The sequence below is a fragment of the Seriola aureovittata genome, chromosome 11, assembly GCF_021018895.1.
Source record: "Seriola aureovittata isolate HTS-2021-v1 ecotype China chromosome 11, ASM2101889v1, whole genome shotgun sequence".
Taxonomy (NCBI): domain Eukaryota; kingdom Metazoa; phylum Chordata; class Actinopteri; order Carangiformes; family Carangidae; genus Seriola; species Seriola aureovittata.
In genome coordinates, this window is record NC_079374.1 from 16,706,643 (window position 1) to 16,726,682 (window position 20,040).

Below are 20,040 nucleotides of genomic sequence, written 5' to 3' on the forward strand. Positions count from 1 at the left end.
AGTATATATCTAGTCCAACATGGGTTTGGAATTAACGTGTGCATCGAAAACACAACACTATGTCCGATAAATCATGCTCGAATGTAATGCCTATGTTTGCGCTTGCCCTCGAGTGTGACTTAAGACAGTGCTGATATCTCATCTAAGAAACACCAGCGGGCCACTGTGTTTGGCTGGCTGCCTTCTGACCAACTGTAAGATATGATGATCCTCGCCTCTCTGTCATTCTGATTTATTACACAACTCAGTTTCTGACACGATAGCTGTATAATATGGATGCGTGGTATTAAAAATTCCAAGCACTAAATTCCCATGTATCAGGGCCCCAGATATGATTAAGTTAAAAAATAATAATAATAAAATAGAGAAACATTTATTTTTTGAAAATAACACGAGGATAAGAACATGGCTGTCAAAAGTCCCCAAACCCTCCTTCAACATCGCTCTTCCTCTCTGCATCGCGCTGTCTCTCTCTGTCAAGCCAGTGACTGAGTGATAGGCCTTTTCATCTCCTGTTGTTGACAGTGATTGGATGTTAGGTTTTCTAGAAATTTGACTGACAATTGGCATCTCTGTATTCCCCAGATACCTGGAGGCCATCTCTTTTGTCTTCCCACTCATGCTGATGATAGCCTGGGTGCTGTTCGTGGCTGATTTTGTGAAGAAACTGGTGCATGAGAGAGAACTGAGGCTGCACGAGGTAAAGTTGATCCAAGCTGCCACTGTATTCTTGCATCGAACGCAGGCTTTTGGGTTAGGTGGGTCCACTGGTTGTGTTAATCACTCATTGAAAAAACACAAATTATTTCTGAAGCACAGTTAACAGTGTGAAAAGCAATACTTTTCTCTCAGACACATGAGCACAGCCTCACTTCCAGACTTTCTGGCATTCAGTTTCACATCTTTTCACTGCTGTAAACATTCACAGGCACTGGTGGCAAGAAAGCACAAAAACTGTCTTTGTTTTTACTAACATTTCAGTGTTTTCACATCCTTTTTTTTTCTTCCTTGTTTCACAGTACATGAAGATGATGGGAGTCAATCCGCTCAGCCACTTCTTCGCCTGGTTCCTGGAGTGTGCCGCCTACCTGGTGCTGACCATCTTCATCCTCACTCTGGTGCTGAAGTACGGCAGAATCTTGCCCAGCAGTGACGGCTTCCTCCTTTTCTTGTACCTCTGTGACTACGGTTTAAGCATCCTGGCCTTCAGTTACCTGATCAGCTCCTTCTTTGACAAGACCTACATCGCCGGCCTGAGTGGCAGCCTCCTTTACATCCTCTGCTTCTTCCCTTTCATCGTGGTCATGGCCCTGGAGACAAATCTCACCTTTTCCCAGAAGAGCGCTCTGGTGAGGAACGTCTGAACCTCCTGTATCATTAGTTATGTATATTAAATTCCTGTGACATGTGTAATAACTTAAAACACCAAATAATTCAATTTGCCCTGGATTAAATGAAGAAATAAGGAATGTAGAAGGGGAAATGATGTCATTTCACTTCATTCCAGAATGTTATTTACTCTATCCATCTTAGAAAACAATTTTACTGATATTATGATTCAAACTATATTAGCACAGCTGCACAAATGCCAGTTCTGTTATGAGTATGTCTGGATAAACAGTGGCTTTTGCCCTCAGTTGTTTTCCATTATGAGGCTTTATTGTTATTTTTCATTCAACATGAAATCAGTGCACACATCTAAAGCCTTATTTGCCTTCAACAAAGTTCCTCATATCATGTCACGAAAAACTTTTGAAATATATCACTTTATACTCCACAGAGCTGTCAAGAGTAAAGATGAGTGGAATTATAGAAAGGCATTGTGGAAAAAAAAAAAGATATCTTTTTTGATATTCTTTTTTCTTTGCTGCTGCTGTTTCTATATCCTGTCTAATTTGCCTCTCACTTTCCAACAGAGCGTGTTTTCCCCGACCTGTTTCAGTTACGCCAGTCAATATATCTCTCGCTACGAGTCTCAAGGAGAAGGTATGAGCATGTAAACGTCTGACTACCATCAAACAAGCCAACAGAGTCAGTGGAAGGCAACATAAAACTCTGTTTTCTTCTTTAGGGATTCACTGGAGCAACTCATACACCTCACCCATTGCTGGTGACACAGCCTCATTCGGTTGGCTCTGCTGGCTGATGCTCATCGACTCCGTCCTCTACTTCATCATTGGGGCTTACATCCGCATGGTCTTCCCAGGTAAACACTAAAAATCAAAGAAACCTTTGAAAATGTGAGCAAAGGGATCTTATATCAAGGAGTCCTGATGCGAAGAATTCATCAATGATTTAATAAGCCTTTGACTGATATTATTTTACATTCATGGTGATTTTTCTTTGTACTCTCATAGTGGCAATAATATCTTAAAATGTTACGTGAAGTGTATATTGCTCAACGACTAGTTGAAACAAATGCAGCAGTTAATGAGCAGTGTCTGCTTCTTTTTTTACCTATTAGGAAAATATGGCATCCCAGCTCCATGGTACTTTCCCTTCAAAGCCTCCTTCTGGGCCGACCTGTGCTGTTGCATTAAGTCAAAGAGTGAGGTGGGCAGAGGACTCCTCTTCACCAACATCATGCAGGGAAACCAACCTGTCTTCAATGACGACAAGGGAAAAGGTACAGAAAAAAATGGCATTGTACTATCCTGCTGCAGATAACAATAAGTGATGCTGTGTCCTCTGGTGTGTGTTTTGAAGCAAGAACATGATGTCTTCCCTTTCACTGCCTGTCATTTTTTTTTTCTAACCCTGATGCCTCGCGACATTTATATTTCCCCCTCACTCTTCATTTAATTCCTGTCCCCTGTTAGTTTGATTTACAGGTTGCCTTTGTCTCCATGTTTCTCTCAGGCCAGAGCACTCTTTCCTCCCAGGATGGTGAGGATTTCTCAGCGCTCCCTGTGGGCGTTGCCCTCCATGGTCTCGGCAAGATCTATGGTGATCGAGTAGCCATTGAAAACCTAAATGTTTCCTTCTACGAGGGCCATGTCACCTCATTGCTTGGTCACAATGGAGCTGGCAAGACCACCACCATGTATGTGTGGCACAATTTTTCCCAGTTTTCACTGTATCAGCATGTCTTAAGATGAATACAAATGCATTTCGACCATTCATACATTGTATGCTGTGTCATTTGAATTTAATTTGTGGATCCCTTTAATCATCTCAAAGGTTTGCTGCTGACAGGGAGATTGTTTTGTTCAAATCTGGCACAGCAAATGAACCGTGGTAGAGCTTAGCCTGATGGGGCTTCATCAACGGGAGCACTTACATTTACATTTTAAATGTGACTCATTTCGCTTATGCTCTTATTCAGAGCAACGCACAATAAGTGCAGTCGCAGAATAAGATTTAACAATGCTGAAAACAAGCAAAACCAAGAGGGAATTTCTTGTCCCATAATATTCCTGGAACCAACAAATAATTTAAGATGAAATCACTGGTGAAAAAGTACACAAAGATAGAAAATGGAACTAAAAAGAAAAGGCATTTTCAACCTTTTGTGTCTCAGGTAGCAAATATGAGCAAAAAAATAGAAAACCTGGCTCATAATAGAGTGTGTTTGATTTTTCTATTGTGAAACATGAAATAACCAAAAAACTCTGAGATGATCATAAATAATTCTACATGAGCTGTGAAGCCAGAATTAAATCTGGCAATGCAGTATTGTGCTTCATTTAATAAATGATGGTGCTCTGTGTTTAGGTCTCTCCTGACTGGCCTTTTCGCCCCATCCTCCGGCACAATAGAGGTGTACGGCAGAGACATGCAGACCAACATCGATGATGTTCGCAGAGAGCTGGGCGTCTGCATGCAATATGATGTCCTCTTTGACCACATGACCACCAAGGAGCACCTGCTGCTGTACGGCCAGATCAAGGCCCCGCACTGGTCACACAGAGAACTGCACGAGCAAGTCCGAACGTAAGTAATCAATCATCTAGTGGCAAAGAGAACATCCTCAGTATATCAAAATCACTGTGTCTTTCATATGATATCAGAGGTTGTACATGATGTGGTGGTGCCATTTTATCGGTCATGCTGACTTGCTTTACAACCTGATATCAAATAACGGTGTCCTTAGGTCAGTCGATGGCTAATTCTTCTAATAAAAAGGAAATATAGACAGTGAGCACTAACTAGTGCTCAACACCAAAGGTTACACAGGGGAAATAAAAAAAAAAAAACCAGTGCCAGTAATGGTCAGATATGGTCATCATCAATCAGATTTTATGGATATAATTGCTGTAATTCACAGGTATCTGTAGGCCTTGGTGCCAGAATTCTAATCCGTGGTAAGAACAAAATAATAGTTCATTTTAGCATCTCAAGAGCTGTGAAATGATTCAAGCTCACATTTTGCATAAGAATTGTAAAATATTTTATTTTATCACACTTTGTTCCTTTGCATCTTTTTTGGACAAGCTTATGGGAGCAAGTCTGAGGAAAATCATTTTTCATTCTGTGGCATCATTAAGCTGCAGGTTGAACCCCCAGTTGCATCATGAGACTATTTCTGGAGGCTTTCTGCATGACAAGAGAAGCAGTAATAAGGCTGAACCTACAGGCAAGGAACTGTACCTCTCCTCTGGTTCCTGCAGTGCAAAACGCCTGAGTAACTGATAGAACTGATGACTATAACTCAGAAACTGGGTTGTAATGCATAAAAAAAGTATGTTAACATGAGCTCTGTGTTAAATGCGTTTCATTGACTCCCCTACCAGAATCCTAGAGGAGACAGGCATGTACGCTCACAGACACAAGCGGGTGGGCACCCTGTCGGGGGGCATGAAGCGCAAGCTGTCAATCTCCATCGCCTTCATAGGGGGCTCTCGCTTGGTGGTTCTGGATGAACCCACCACAGGAGTCGATCCCTGCTCCAGGCGCAGCATCTGGGACATTGTTATCCAACATAAGAAGCGTGAGTGTCTCAGATACACGCACACACACACACAAACACACACGCAATGAACACTTATAAAAGCTTTCCTGTTAATTTGAGTTCACCAACCCGCCATTGAACCCCAAGCTACAGATACTTGACTGCTATTATTACTATTACCACAGACCATTACCGTTACCACTAATAATGATGATAATAATAGTGAGAAGAGCAGCAGGAAGAAATAGCAGCAAGAGAAAAAATGAACAGAACAAAACGAGAAAAGTACTCTCTCCTTTTATGTCATGCAGGATCCCGCAAGGCTTGATACTTGGCCCGATTTTATTCACTTTGTATCTGCCACCCCTTGGCCATATTATTTGCCACTTCAATACATTCTACCATCGTTACGCCGATGACTCCCAGTCGTATGTCTCGTTTATCCCTAAAAATTTTAACAATCCAGATTCCCTGCACTGCTGCCTTGCTGCTATCAAAGAGTAGCTTCCTCTAACGTCTTGCAACTGAATTCTGATAAAACTGAAGCTCTGGTAATTGGTCCTGATCATTTTTTTTTTTCAGTGCCACCCCCCACATTTGGACTACTGACAGCTAACTTAAAACATTCTAGAAAGAAATGGAGGAGTTCATATAAATCAGACATATTGCCACTGAAACTAGTTTTACCCAAAAACATAGCTGTGCAACTTATCCACACCCTCATTTCCTCTTCCCTTTTCTCCTATAAATCTTTTTTTATATGCTTTATATTCTCCTGTTGTGTTTTATTGTATTGTATTTTATGTGCACCTGTGTAGCACCTTGATTTTTAAAGTTACTTTAGAAATCAAGTTTACTTGCTTATGTAAAATATAGCCAGTATGTAACATTGAAATGGACAAATATTTTTTATTATTATCATAATAATCCTTGCACAAAAATACTAAAATGCACATTGCTGACACTCACATGGCACAGATGATACAAGCTCTTGCTGTGGTGTTTTCCACTGATGTCGTTATGAGAACAGTGAACCTGGAACCGGCCCTGTATGGCTTTCCCTTGCTCAGCTTCCTACTTTAAGTTTAGCATATAATTATTCTAAAATAAATCCAGAAGTACTTTTTCTTTAGGCTCTCTTAGGGGAGCGGCGGTAATGGCAGGGAGACTGCTAAATGTCATATAATTGTAGATGTAGAAAATATCCTGTGTAATTGGCCCTGTCTCAGATGTTAGTGAGAGTTTGGTGCCAGGGGAATGTATTTGAAAATAAACTTTCTGCATCGCTTGCTGGTTGTGCGCCTGTTACTCTGATGATGTGTGTGTGTGTATGACAGAGCTTGCATCGGGCTTTGTAATGCCTGGATTTTGGTTTGTTTATTTGGATGTGTGTAGTGTGCGCATGTTTGTGCGTCAGGATACACACACTTACGAGGCCAAAATCACTAGGAGAGGAGAATGAGAAAAATCCCAAATAATTTTGCCAAAGGACATCTAAATGTTGCTTCTGTGTTGTACTTTCTTTTTTCTTGAAGCCTTGAAACTCCTACTAAGCTTCATTAAATAGTTATTATTAAAAGCTAGGTATTAAACCTAATTTTACTGTGTACATTTCAAGGGATGATATAATAATGCACCTACAAATAACACAAATGTGTGTTTGGTCTGTGTGTCCTCTCAGAACGCACCATCATCCTGTCCACCCACCACCTGGATGAGGCCGAGGTGCTGAGTGACCGCATTGCCTTCCTGGAGAGAGGAGGGTTAAAATGCTGTGGGTCCCCCTTCCACCTGAAAGACAAGCTGGGTCAGGGCTACAAACTCACCCTCACCAAGAAGGTATCCATCCATGATGTTCTCCTAACAATGACACATCTTAGACAATGTGCAGCCATATGAAACATACCACAGTGCGTTATAATAGTAGAGCTGTCTTACTTGTGTGTAAATGAATTCTAGGTTTCGTCTCCCCGACATAAAGCAACAGTGTGAATTGTATCACATGTACTGAAAAACTGCTCGATGGACCAAATCCCTGCACATGCGATGCTGTGCTGACTGCTGCAAACTTTCTCATACATTTTTGTTCAGCTGTCTTCGCAGTGAAGCAAATGAAAAGAGGTTTTTTTTTTTTTTTTACCATGCCTGTTTGGTGGTGTTATATGCGAGTTAGATGTGTAGAGTTGGCAAAAAGATGCATCTGAGATCACACATTAAGTCCCTTCTTGATTATGCCGGCCATATATTTTGGTCAAACCCATGGTTTCCTCCAGTTACAGGATGTAACTGAAGAGTTTCTTACACCTGTTTCATGCTTCATGTTCTCTATGTACATCTATCTGAGGTATCTATGCTAGTGCTCCGTCATTTCAATAACCTCTCAGATAATGTGATGCCAGTTTCCTACATCTATCTCATCCTTAAAAGCAAAGTCAGATGACTTTGGACAACGCTTTCATGAAAAGCTGTGACAACATTCTATGATGAAGGGTCCTTCTTCCAAATGTGGATAATCCTAGTGAACGTCTTTTACTCAGTATACCATGAGAGTCAGTCGTAGATGATGTTCGCAGGGGAAGAATTGTGGCGCACACAAAAAACAGAATCACAAGAGTAACGTAGATGTCATGTCATTATCTATTCCTATTTTTATATGTGCAGATGCAGAACCTAGAATCCGAAAAAGCAATTGACAATGCTGAACTGAAGGCGTTTATCCAAGCCCATGTACCTGAAGCGCGACTGAAGGAGGCCCAGGGTGGCGACTTGGTCTACTCGCTGCCCCCCTTCACCTCATCCAACGCCTCCTCATACCGCTCCCTGCTGACCGCACTGGACTCCAACCTGGACGCTCTGCAGCTGGGAGGCTATGGCATCTCTGACACCACCCTAGAGGAGGTATGCTCACACGCACACACCCACACACGAAAAGCACAGGTTTACACTGCAGTCAAAGTGGAGAAAAACATGTACAGCTGCTGGGGTGCTACTTACTGTGAGTGTCCCCTGTGCAAATGTGCAAATGCCCCAAAACTTTATCATACGCACATGTAAACTTCTTATAAACCATGACATATATTATATAGACCATCTGACAAACACAGGTTTTGCTTTTATCTCTGTAGGTGTTCCTTCAGTTGACTCATGGAAACACAGAAGCTGGGCTTGAGAACGGCCCCCTCTCTATCTCAGAGACCGTCTCGGACACGGGATCCATTGACAGCTTCCCTTCAGACACCAGTGAAACCTTGAGTGACCGGATCAGTGAGTTCCTCCTTTCTTCTTTCCTCTGCTCTGTCCATCCCTCCTTTCTCCTTTTTCTTTCACTGTTCACATTATTGAAAATGATCAGTGTGCTGAAACATTCTTTTTATTTCTTTTTATATGTATATATTTCAAATTTTATTGACCTGAAATAATTGACCATTAACTTACTCAGCTGACCTGGTTCTACAGCTTCTACACTCGAGACACCCATCTTACCATCTTTTTTGATACTATCTACCTGTTAACCTTTAGCTCAGTGTGCCTTAGAGAGAAACAGCAGACATCATTAAGCCAGTAAGACAGTAAGTACATGCATTAGTACAAAAATGTAAGAATTTTTATCTCCATTTCCTCTCCATATTTTAGAGCTCACCGGTTCATCCATGGTGCGCGGCATGGCCCTGGCCTGGCAGCAGATGGCGGCCATACTGATGAAGAGGTTCCAACACAGCCGCAGAGACTGGAAGGGCCTGATCTCCCAGATCCTGCTTCCTGTTCTGTTTGTGGTGTGTGCAATGGGCCTGGGCTCCATCAAGAGCGATCTGCGGCACTATCCCGAGCTGGAGCTGAGCCCCGCACTCTACAACATTGGACCCAGCTACTCTTTCTTCAGGTCAGTTCTAATGGCAGGGAGCACTGGGAGGGGAGCAGACAGACATAAACACAGCAAGGATAATCAGCTTGTTTTTACACAAAGCATGTTTGGAGCCATTCAACTGAACATTGAGGCTTTGCTCTTTTATTTCAGTTCATTTGGCAAAGTCAGGGCAATGCCACAGAGACTCTGGTGGCAACAGATATGCCAAGATAGATGAAAAATTGTACCTTGTCCAGACAGTTGTTGATAGAATTCAACAGCGCAAGGAAACAAACCCCAAACTTGTTGTGTTTTAATGGATAAACATATTAAATTATGGCAAAGGCTACAGTCAAAAATGCATCTTAGGTGATATCTCATACATAACAGCAAAGTTTGGAGGAGGATGAACTGTGGTCACTCGGATGAAAGACTGAGTTTTCAAACAGCGGAGGGGCTGACTGCAACACCCCTGTCTGATTTTGATGAAACTTTCATGAAGGGTTGATGCAGCTCGTTACTTGATTGGCCTGTTGGATTCCTGCATCACTTTTATGGTGTCGGTGGTGGTGGTGGTGGGGGAGGAGGGGGGAGGGGGCGGGCAGCAACATGTCTCACTTGTTAGAAAATGAATTTGAAGCTGTAGTTCGTTCAAGGGCAGATGGACCTTGAGGACGGGGAGGAATGAGAAAGAATGTGAGTGAGATCAAAGTTGGAGAGATTAAGAGTGCCAGGAGGTTGCGAGATGTCTTCATTGTTGACAAGCGCTGTTGTTTGATCAAGGGAATATATGGCAAGGGAGAAAATGCTGAGGTGCCAATCCATATCAAAGACCGGATCGACGCTCAACCCGGGCTCTCTTTGGCCTGATACACAAAAGAGATTGGAAAACAATATTTATTTATTTATTTTTGATGAGTTCAGGATTGGAGCTGAGGGGCGAGCGCCGATGAATGAGGTTATAACTTGTTGAGGGTCGAATATGTTCCAGTCTTGCTGTCTCTGCTGTCATTATAACTATAGATTGTGACACTAGAGTATCAAATTTTATCAAATTTTGTCAGAGCGCTGTGTTTTTCTTTCTTCCCTGAATGAACAATGTGAATGTACATTTATCTGAGAGGGATCTTCTATTCGTGTCTAAAGGCATGGGAGAGCTCAAATGAAAGAAATCCACTAAAGTGGCCAATCAAATGTCCTAACTCTCGTTTTACCAGCCCAGCCCCCTCACAGCAAAGATGTTATATTACAATCACTGGTAGGGTGATTTTATTGACAAAGTGGTGAGGTAGTAAATTGCTCTCAAGCTAGATTTCTAAAAAGAATACTTTGATAAATGCTATCCTCGAATTGTAATTCTTCATAAAACCCCAGCTACCGAGACAAAATCCATTTATCTGTCTGCTGATGCTGTATGAGAGCCTTATGAAACAGCCTTTTGTCTGCTTTTCTACATTGTTATAAAATGTATGTGTTATGCTTGATTAAAGGCTGACTAATTATTTTCTCCACAGAAACCAAAATCCCAACTCCAAGCAGCTGGTGGACACCATGATGTCATTCCCTGGGATCGATAACGCCTGCTTCAACAAATCCGATAACTCGTATGTAATCACTCCTCAAATACCAGCTGTTTTTTGTTTTTTTTCCTGAATGTGATAGATTTGTTAGTGATACTCTGGACGCCTGTGCTCAGTTTCTCTGCGTTCCACCCTTTTCCACACATATAATGTTTTCATGTTTCACTCATTGTCATTCTTTTCATGACTCCTCTCTCACCTTGTTTCATTTTACTTGTCTGTCTCCCTCCGCATCCTGCTGCTCCCTCTCTGGTGTCTCTCATGTCCCTCCTCTCTATTTTTCTCCTGCTCAGCTCAACGTATGTGGCTGAAAGCCTGCAGCAGGACTCTGTGATGTGAGAGCATCATTTGTATTCCATAAACACCCAGTGTTTATAGGGCAGATTTTCCCCTTACAGGCACTCAAATCAGTGTTGGCACTCATAAACCAGACCTCGGAGGCATTTCAAAATTCTCTGCCAAAAATAAACAAACAAAAAAAAAAACATATGGTGCAAAAGAGCCTCCGTGTTTTCCTCATGATGTCTTATAATAACACCGTGACAGGGACTGAAAGGGTGCTTCATTTACATAGTTTACTGGAATATACTCTATGGTCCCGTGACTTTCCTCCATGGGTGACTGCTGTTGACTAATTTCTATCTAAAGTAACAGGCTGCATTTCAGTGTCCAAGTGTGCAAAGACATGTGTACTGCTACAAACGCGTTTTTGATCTGCACATAGTGTCCCGGAAAACATTTGGCAGAAAACAAAATGTGGGGGAGTTGAACATCAAACCACACAAGCACAAATTTCTCACAATATGATACATTAAACAGCTTTGAAAACAGTGTTATATCAGAGAAATATATAGGTCCTGATCTCTTCATGAATGCTTGCAGATTTCTACACACATACATAGGTATTGGTGCATGCCGTCATCAACTCGGTCTCTACATGTGTTCGTGGGTGTGCCTGGGGATAGGCTTGTGGCATTATCACGCACTGCAGGCTGCCACCATTTCACTTTGTGAATGTTTCTTTTTTAAGGGTCTGCACAAGAAACACAAACAACTGGAGTTCCAGAGGGAACAGCTCCAAACCATTTAGTATCTGTAAATGCACCCGTCAGGAACAGGTGAGACTGGATTCACTGAGAAGAGCGAGTGTGTGCGTGCATGTGTGTGTGTGTGTGTGTGTGTGTGAGCGTGTGTGTTCTTGAACGTGATTGTTTGAAACAGGACAAGTGTGATGCCTCTGTCTCTTCCATAAACTGCAGGTTTGTGATGAGGACAACTTCCAGCCGCCGCACAAGAGGATCCCTTCGTCTCAGATTGTTTATAACCTCAGTGGCATCAATGTGGAGAACTACCTGGTGACCACAGCCAATGACTTCATCAGAAACAGGTGAATGTAGCTTGTGTTTACGTTTTCTTAATGTAGCTACGTTGACAATTTAGCCCGCATATCATTTATAGTTGTAGAAAGCTGTGTTCTCAGTGGTAATAGGCGCTCTCATTTCCTATTTTAGAATTACATTTCATAATATTTCATCATTTTGATGAGTTAACCTAATTTGAGATAGTTTGAAAATAATGCATGAGGCTCATTATTTTTAGTTTTTTTATCACCTCAGAGTCCATTGACCCAAACATAAAATTAATTTTGATTCTCCAACTGTAAATTTAAAGACTTTAATTCTTTCAATTGAAATATGTCAATCACCTGGGATGCTTTAAATACTTAAAACTGGTAAAGAAAGCGTTGTTGTCTTGATGTAAAATAAAATTAGTTAAGGCCTAAAACCTGAGTCTCCCTGGTTGATCAGCTTGATACCAATGGGCTTCTAGTAACTGATCACATTAATCATACTTTTAATGTCGAGTCAGAAGCTTTTACCCCAAAGTGCATCTCATCTGCTTGTGCGGATTTGCTTTGATTAAGAGAAATTGTCACATCTAATTTCTCAGCAACATTCAGAGCTCTTTGTTTTGATCGATATGTGTTCTTTTTTTCAGGTATGGTGGCTTTGATTTGGGAATGCAGCTTCCTCCTGATTTACAAATGGACCTTCGAGCAGTGCCAAAAAACCGTACTCTGTCTAAGGTAAATTCTCTCCCGCTTTCCTGCTTCCTGTTTCATTATCACTTTAATTGCTGTACTGATGAGCTGTTGAAAGGTAAAACATAACATCCCAACTAAAGTTGTTTGTCTACAAGTTTAAGGCTTGCAGATGGAGCTGCATTGTTATACCATCAGTGTCATCATAAATAAGCTTTACTGCAGCAACAGTGCCACTGTTTTAGTGTGTAAATGTCCTCAGGTGATGACGACTGCATTTTGTAGAGATGCAGTAGACTTGCATACCCTGATCCGTAGCAATGCGAGTGACACCCTCTATGAATGTGTGTGTGTGTGTGTGTGTGTGTGTGTGTGTGTGTGTGTGTGTGTGTGTGTGTGTGTGTGTGTGTGTGTGTGTGTGTGTGTGCGTGTGCGTGTGCGTGTGCATGTGCGTGTGTACCTGTCTGTGTTTGTACATGGGGGTAGGTCTGGTTCAACCCTGAGGGCCACCACACAATGCCAGCATACTTAAGCAGCCTCAACAACCTCATCTTGCGCTCCAATCTTCCGGCAGACAAGGATCCGCGTAAATATGGTAAGCTGGCAAGTAAAGTGTAAAACTTCAATCACAGGCAAAGGACACAGTCTGAGGTTTCAGTTTAACTGATAAAGGTCCCTAAACATACAAAGACGCTAAAGCTCACCGCTATCTAAGTTTTTGACATTGTGACATTGTTTGTTGCTGTTAACTATTTTAGTGATTTTAGAAAAGGTCTATTCATATTACGATCGGAGGGATTATATTGTATTCATGCAGACACCCTGGCTATTGTCAAAGATTAGAAGAGTCAAACGTGTGAAAGAGATGTGAGAGACTAGGGTTGTGCACATTGGTATAAAGAAGGTGCCACTGATTGACCACCCTGTGCATTTTGTGTTCTAAATATAAAGAAAGCTGTAAACAGTGTTTACTCATGGTTCATTTCACTGGATTAAAGGCAGGGGGTGCTGTGTGGCCTTCACACTCACATCACTATGCATAGTGAATACTGATGAGTGCTGCTCACTGGGGAGCTATGCTAAAGAGAACGAGGCTGGCCCACGTTTTCAGCACTGTTTCAGCTCTGAGCATCGCCCTGACCATCTGCCTGCAGGCAGGAGTTAACACACATACACACACACACACACACACACACACGCACACGCACACCCACACACACACACACACACACACACACACACACACACACACACACACACAAACAAATGCACATAAATAAAAGCTCATAAAAACATACAGTGCATGCACAGAACTATATGCACACACACATTTCTTCCCCAATAGATGATAAAAATGCTTGAGGGTAGACTGTAATCATTTAAATGTTACCTGCTAACTCCCAGCGGTGTCAGGGCGTGTTAGAGGGTGTCATGGGTGGAGATCCAGGGAGATTACTTTTCAAGGTGATCATTTCTCTGTCAGATGTGAAACCCTAACCATCACATTGTGTCCTGCAGTATAAATTCCGGGTTGGGACCCTGTAGAGGTCTGCATCAAACTGTTTTTTCATGCTACTCTTGCAGAATTGAAAGTCTGTCTACCCCATACCACAGAGAAAATTTACTGTTACTCAACTGTTTAATAAGCCACCTTTAGAAGATGTGAATAGAAAAGAATCCTTGTTTTTTACTTTAAAAAGTAAAGGAAAAAAAACACTTTCAGCTTCAGGCAGTTGGAACTAAAATGTTATAAAAAAATGTTATAAATCATGATGCATTTTTCTCATTTAGTGAGTTGATCTATTATTTGATGAACAGAAAAATCAGTAACAAATTTCCTAGTCAATTCATTGTTTGAAATCACTGGTTTCAGTTTTTCAAAAGTGAATATTTGGTGGTTTTCTTTGCCCTCTATGATGCCATAAATAATAACTTAGGGTTTTCAACTGTTGGTCAGATAAAATTAGCAATTTAGATACATGATTTGGAGCTCTGAGAAATTGTGACAGGATTTTTTTTCCCCCTTTTTTTGACATTTTTCCGACTTAACAATTAATCGATGCATCAAGAAGTCTGCAGATACATTGATGATGAAAATAAGCTTCAGCAGTAGTTGTTTTCCATTGGAAAAGATACAAACCACATTAGGGAACATCCAACTTCAGATTAGTCAATATAATCTATCATATCTACCAAAGTGTCCTTCGGCAAGGTGCTCAACCTGCAACCTGCTCTGAGGCTGCTGTGCTTTGGGTGACCTCATACTATTCTATTTCGGGAAATGTAAACAGAGACATGTAGGGGAGCAGTTCATGTCTGTGAGCATCTAGAAAGACCCTGAAAAAATGATAAAGAAAATTCAATTTCCTTTGTGTGTACTGGCAAATGAAATCATCTTGCACAATATTTTTCAACTGACTGTGTCCCAGGCTAAGAGAATATCATTGCTCATTTGGTTTCTGTGCTGAAAAATAGGCTGTGTGCTGTTGTTTTTCTATTGCTAACACAATGATCTGTTTTTTTTTTTTCTCATACAGCCATTTCAGTTTCCAGTCACCCCTATTTCGGTCGGGCGGATGATGAAGATGCAGTGTAAGGACTACACTTAAAAATTCTTCCCTCTGCTGAACCAACTGTTGGTATAAAACAATACCAATGGCTGCTCTTGCGAAAAAGATCCTCATTAGCATTCTAATTGGTGAAAATATTACAAAATTAGTCAGACATGATGAATATTATTGACTGTTGCTTGGCTGAGCTCGAGATAAATTATGGAAGCATCCTACTTTTCAATTCAGGACATTAAAGTCAGGGTGGACTCAGGGCAGGGAGGCACATGACAGCAGTATTTACCCATATTTGATTTTCTAAATGGATTTCCCTGAGCTTGCACTATTGATCAGAGTCCCAATATAATGAGTGTTTACCCTGAAGGTGGCACAGAGGTGGATTGATTCTACCCCACTTCCCAAAATGGGTTTATTTAAAATACTCCACATTCTGTTTTAGAGATCCAGACTGCAGAGTGAGTGCAGGTCTGTGTGTGCTTACATGTATGTGCGCAAACATAGACGTTCCAGTGGATCAAATTAAATCAATCATTGCGAAGGTCTGTGAAGGTCCATCCTCTCCAGAGCCTTATTAGCAGTACCACTAACAATCTCACTTTCAGTGTTCACTGGCGTCCAGTTCCTCCACATGCTCCACATTTACTTTTGTGTGTGTAGCATTTATTAGCTGTTAGCCTGCTAAGGTAATGCAGCAGCTGCAAGTGCACAATTACCCCCCTCCATCCAGGGACATTCTGCTTCCTTGCTGGATGTATTGATTTGGCCTGAGCTGTGTTAAAGATACAGCAGGCTTATTACTTCAAATGTCTTGATTCTCACAATGTGGCCGCTGTGCCCATGGGAAAAATTCTTAGGCTATCTTGGCCATACTGATAACAAGCCTTCTCAGTAGCTGCTGCTGCTGCTGGCTATCCTCTGTAGTTAGTGGACGCCCACCACATGTCCCTCTCTGCTACTCTCTCTCTCCTTCTCACTTGGTCACTCTGCCAGCTTGTTTAGTGTTATGCAGCTCATTTTGTTTGGTTGGTGTTTTTGTACCCTGGTCAAAGGAGAGAAGTAAAAATACCACAGTAGCATGCTATATAGCAGCAGGCATGGGAGCACGGAGCATGGGAGACGAATAGTTAGTGGCATCAAGAAAATTTGAAGGAGTGGACTAGGTTCAAGAGATACTGAAGGATTAAAGCCTCAGCTGGTTGTCTGGCGTCTAGTCTGGACAATAGGCTTTACAGCCTCACCGCAGCACCACTGTGCATACTGACTATACAGCAATAGAAGTATGAAGTTGTTCTCGACTTGAAGCCATCTGTTTCTCCTGCAGTTATTATCTTGTCAGAGGTGAGACGCGAGCTCTTCTTCTGAAAGAGCTATTTGTTATGAATGGAATTCAGTTTATTGTGAGCCACTTGAACAGTTCAAATGAGTCAGGTCCCAGCAGGCGAAGACATGATAGTTTGTAGGAGGACTTTAAGATGGGGCTATTGTTTTCTGAAAAGATTTACACCACGCTGCTTTATCCAAAGTGACTCAGCACACAAGAGTGTATCGATTTGCACACTTCTTCCTTGGATCTAAACCTCTAGCTACTATAGCACTGTGGCCTCTTCTGCAGTGAGTACAGAAAGAAGCGAAAACTGAAGGAGCGCAGCACAATATATTATCCGTTAATAGAGTTTATGCGGATGAATGATAATACACTAATTACGGACGTGCCTGATAATTAATGACATCAGTGTTGTCATTGTCATTTGAATGATCCTATTTTCTCCCCACAGTGTTCAGGGAATGCTCCAGATCCTCGTGGCTATGTGTGTGCTGACGGGCTTCTCAATCACAACAGCCAGTTTTGCCATCTATGAAGTGAACGAGCACCACAGTGGCTCCAAGAGGCTCCAGCACATCGCTGGCGTCGGAGAGCCCTTCTACTGGGCTGTGAACTTCTTATATGACATGGTGAGATCTTGTAATGGTCTGACAACAGAGCCAGACAATCATCTCCCCAACTCGGTTAAATGTAGTCGAATACTTGTGACTCAAAATCATGCTTAATAAAAGCAAAAGCCAGTTAGTTATGGTATTTTTAGATTCATGATCAATTAAGAATCTTTTTTTTTTTCATTTAAATGACATGCCGTTGAGTTGCTACTGTACATCATGTTTCATCTTTTTCAACAGGTCATCTATATGATCCCTGTGGCTTTGACTGTTGGTGTGATCGCAGCCTTCCAGATTCCAGCATTCACAGAACGGCAAAATTTGGGGGCCATCACCCTCCTTCTTGTGCTCTTCGGGTCAGTAAATCGGGAGGAAGTGGATTTAGTAAATCTGCCGAGAAATTACTGTCAGTTTACGATATTGTTGGTGTTTTGGCTTGTGCTGTTTATAGACATTTTCTATCAATTCTTGTTTTCAAAGGAAGAATACATATTATTACAACTTGGGAGCTAATCACATTGCTCTCACTGAAATATTTGCTAAGATCTCAGAACCTGGCAGCATTGCTAAATGTAAGTCTGACGTGGGGCAGCAAACCCAAAGGTGACACAATCATACAGGTTGAGAACGAGCAGTTTGGCCAGGTTTACTACCACTTTATGTGGAGGTTGTCCTTTGAGAAAAAAGTTCATCACAAGATGCAAAAGACCTAGTAAGCAAAGATCAGCCTGAACCACAGCATCGGTATGTTTGGCTGCCACTCAACCTTGTGTTCAATGGTAACGTGACTGCTGAGGGCAATTGTATGATGAATGCAAAGTTTCCAGAAACATCGGTGCTGCTCAGATTCAAGCAAACTCATTGAATGGCGCTTCATTCTGTAGTAAGACAATCATCCTCTACATGCACCCAAAGCATCCAAGGAATTTTTATGGCCTAACAGTGAAATTTCCTGGACAAGTCTATCCTGTCCAGGAATCTATCCTCATTCGAACTGACTGTGTGTTTCTTGCACAGGATTCATCAAAATAATTTAATCTAACAAAGGTTTCTAAATCTTCAAAAGCATGTCCTCATGTATTCACTGTTCTTTCTGGCCTCTACTGCATGTTACATTGTGTATCACCGGGTTGGATTCACAGCACAGAGCATAAGGAGGCTGCTTGTTTTTCAAACTACACAGCTCAATTTTTTCAGAATTTCTTACTAAGGCAGATGGTGGTAGGACTGAAAGGCTGATAGAAAAGTCACTACCAACATGTTGATCCCATTCAAGTCAAAGACGCTAGAGAGAGGGAAGGACGGGAGATCATGAAGCAACAGGACTTGCATCCATAACAATAAACCTGTTTTTTTTTTTTTATTGGTGAAATATCATGACAGAACATTAAAAAAATTTAAAAAAAAAACATACAGGATGGCATACAAGACAAATGATGACACAGAGGATAAATACGATAATGGACATAATGGACAAACATATAGATGACCTCTCTGAAGCGCTTCACCGATACTGACACTTGTCCATCTGAAGAGACATGCACTCACATCCGCATTTGTAGAGCAGCCGGTAGGAACGCTCTCTCTCTGTAAAGAGACCTGTGATTGGGCCAAAGTCTCTCATGTCACAGGCTCAGTTTTTTAAAGCCTGAAAACAGCCACTGCAACGCCACTGTGCCAGAGAGCCACAAACCTACACAGTAGTAAGTAGATGTGTGAGTACAATCAGGACAGTGTACTATAGGTGTATGCATCCAAGTTGATATGTGTGAGAAAGACCCCCCCCAAAAAAACCTTTAAAATAATACCACCACCCTCAATCAGTATGACTTTGTGTCAGATAGAGGCTATCTAGCTCGACATACTGAGATTTTGAAATCAGTCTGACTGTGAGGTGTAGATTTGGGGAAGGCGTCAAACCAATAATGTGCCATGTTTTCTGACTCTGCATCACTGGGATTATTTACATCATTTACCAGCTGTAGCAGAGGTTTTGCCTCCTGTGTTTGCCGTTGCTGTCGCAGGACTCGTCCTAAGCCCTAGATCTTATGAGGCCAAGTCAGCACTCTGCTCCTCATTTATCAGACAGATGTCTCCCTCCCAAGCAATGAATAATCACAGCGCTCCATCTGTCAGGCTGCACCCACCTGGTCTGGTCTGCAGCCTTCTTGCTTCTGTTCCTTGTCATGCCTTGGCACCCACAGTCTGCCTACCAAGCACCTTTTTTTTTTTTCGGGCATGGAACGCAGATGCTTTGTCTCTGTCTGGCTCTATCTGTTTGTGTCTGTCTCTTTCTTTTCCCACCCCTCTTTCTTCTTTTTCATCTCTTTCTACCTCCTTCTCTTCCCTCTGTCTCTCTGACCCAGACACCCCAATCAAATGAACAAGCAGATTATGTGAGAGAAAGGAGAGAACAAAAAAAGAAGGAAAAGGATGTTCTGCCAGCAGGGGAATAAAGGGAGAAGTAATTTATCTTCCTCTCTTTTGGCGTCATGACTGAATGTTTACCCTTGTCATGGTGTGGTATTTTTTTTTCCCCCTTTCCCTTTCCAGTATTCTTTGGTGCCTATTTTCATCTCACAGACACTCTATTTAGCCTGTTAAAGGCCTGAACCACTTCAGTTAAAAAAATGCAAGATCCTGTCATTTTAGAAAGTGCATTTGTGAGAAGGACTATATAAATTTTCTATATCCACTTTGTGTGTTTGTCTTTGTGCGTATCCTGCATTTGAAACCAACCCAGGCAGATCACAGCAGGGCTATTTTAAGGTGTATGTGTGGAGTTATTTTTATTTGATGCTGTGTTTCAAGTCTCCTGCCTTTGTCAATCCCTCAGGTTTGCTACCTTCCCCTGGATGTATCTGTTATCAAGCGTCTTCAAGGATGCAGAAATGGCCTTCATCACCTATGTGTGCATCAACCTCTTCATCAGTATCAACACAATCATGTCCACCTCCATCCTCTACTTCCTTGGACAAATTTCAATGCGCAACCCAGAGGTCAGATTAAAGTCGAGATACTGTTTGTTAGGAACTGAATATGAATACTGAAGTATTTAGAAACACACTTAAATGTGTGAGTGTTCAACTGTTGGATGAAACGTTGTCAGCCTCTGTAGCTGTGGTGATACTGAGCTGCAGAGGAGTGAGAAGGGCAAACACACCTCACATTTCCAATGA

At 41.8% G+C, this 20,040-nt stretch overlaps 1 protein-coding gene across 1 annotated transcript in view; it reads left to right on the forward strand.

Annotated features, from left to right (window-relative positions):
* abca12 (ATP-binding cassette, sub-family A (ABC1), member 12) overlaps nt 1–20,040 on the forward strand; it is a 64,753-nt gene that overhangs the window by 35,881 nt on the left and 8,832 nt on the right. The window contains exons 41-61 of the mRNA XM_056389405.1: nt 586–700; nt 1,020–1,349; nt 1,917–1,986; nt 2,072–2,206; nt 2,465–2,626; nt 2,860–3,043; nt 3,715–3,933; nt 4,734–4,930; nt 6,573–6,730; nt 7,553–7,789; nt 8,017–8,155; nt 8,525–8,771; nt 10,250–10,339; nt 11,346–11,433; nt 11,575–11,702; nt 12,314–12,401; nt 12,843–12,951; nt 14,894–14,948; nt 16,702–16,879; nt 17,102–17,217; nt 19,698–19,860. Coding sequence (XP_056245380.1) covers nt 586–700; nt 1,020–1,349; nt 1,917–1,986; nt 2,072–2,206; nt 2,465–2,626; nt 2,860–3,043; nt 3,715–3,933; nt 4,734–4,930; nt 6,573–6,730; nt 7,553–7,789; nt 8,017–8,155; nt 8,525–8,771; nt 10,250–10,339; nt 11,346–11,433; nt 11,575–11,702; nt 12,314–12,401; nt 12,843–12,951; nt 14,894–14,948; nt 16,702–16,879; nt 17,102–17,217; nt 19,698–19,860 — 3,208 coding nt within the window. The remainder of the gene's footprint in view (nt 1–585; nt 701–1,019; nt 1,350–1,916; nt 1,987–2,071; nt 2,207–2,464; nt 2,627–2,859; nt 3,044–3,714; nt 3,934–4,733; nt 4,931–6,572; nt 6,731–7,552; nt 7,790–8,016; nt 8,156–8,524; nt 8,772–10,249; nt 10,340–11,345; nt 11,434–11,574; nt 11,703–12,313; nt 12,402–12,842; nt 12,952–14,893; nt 14,949–16,701; nt 16,880–17,101; nt 17,218–19,697; nt 19,861–20,040) is intronic.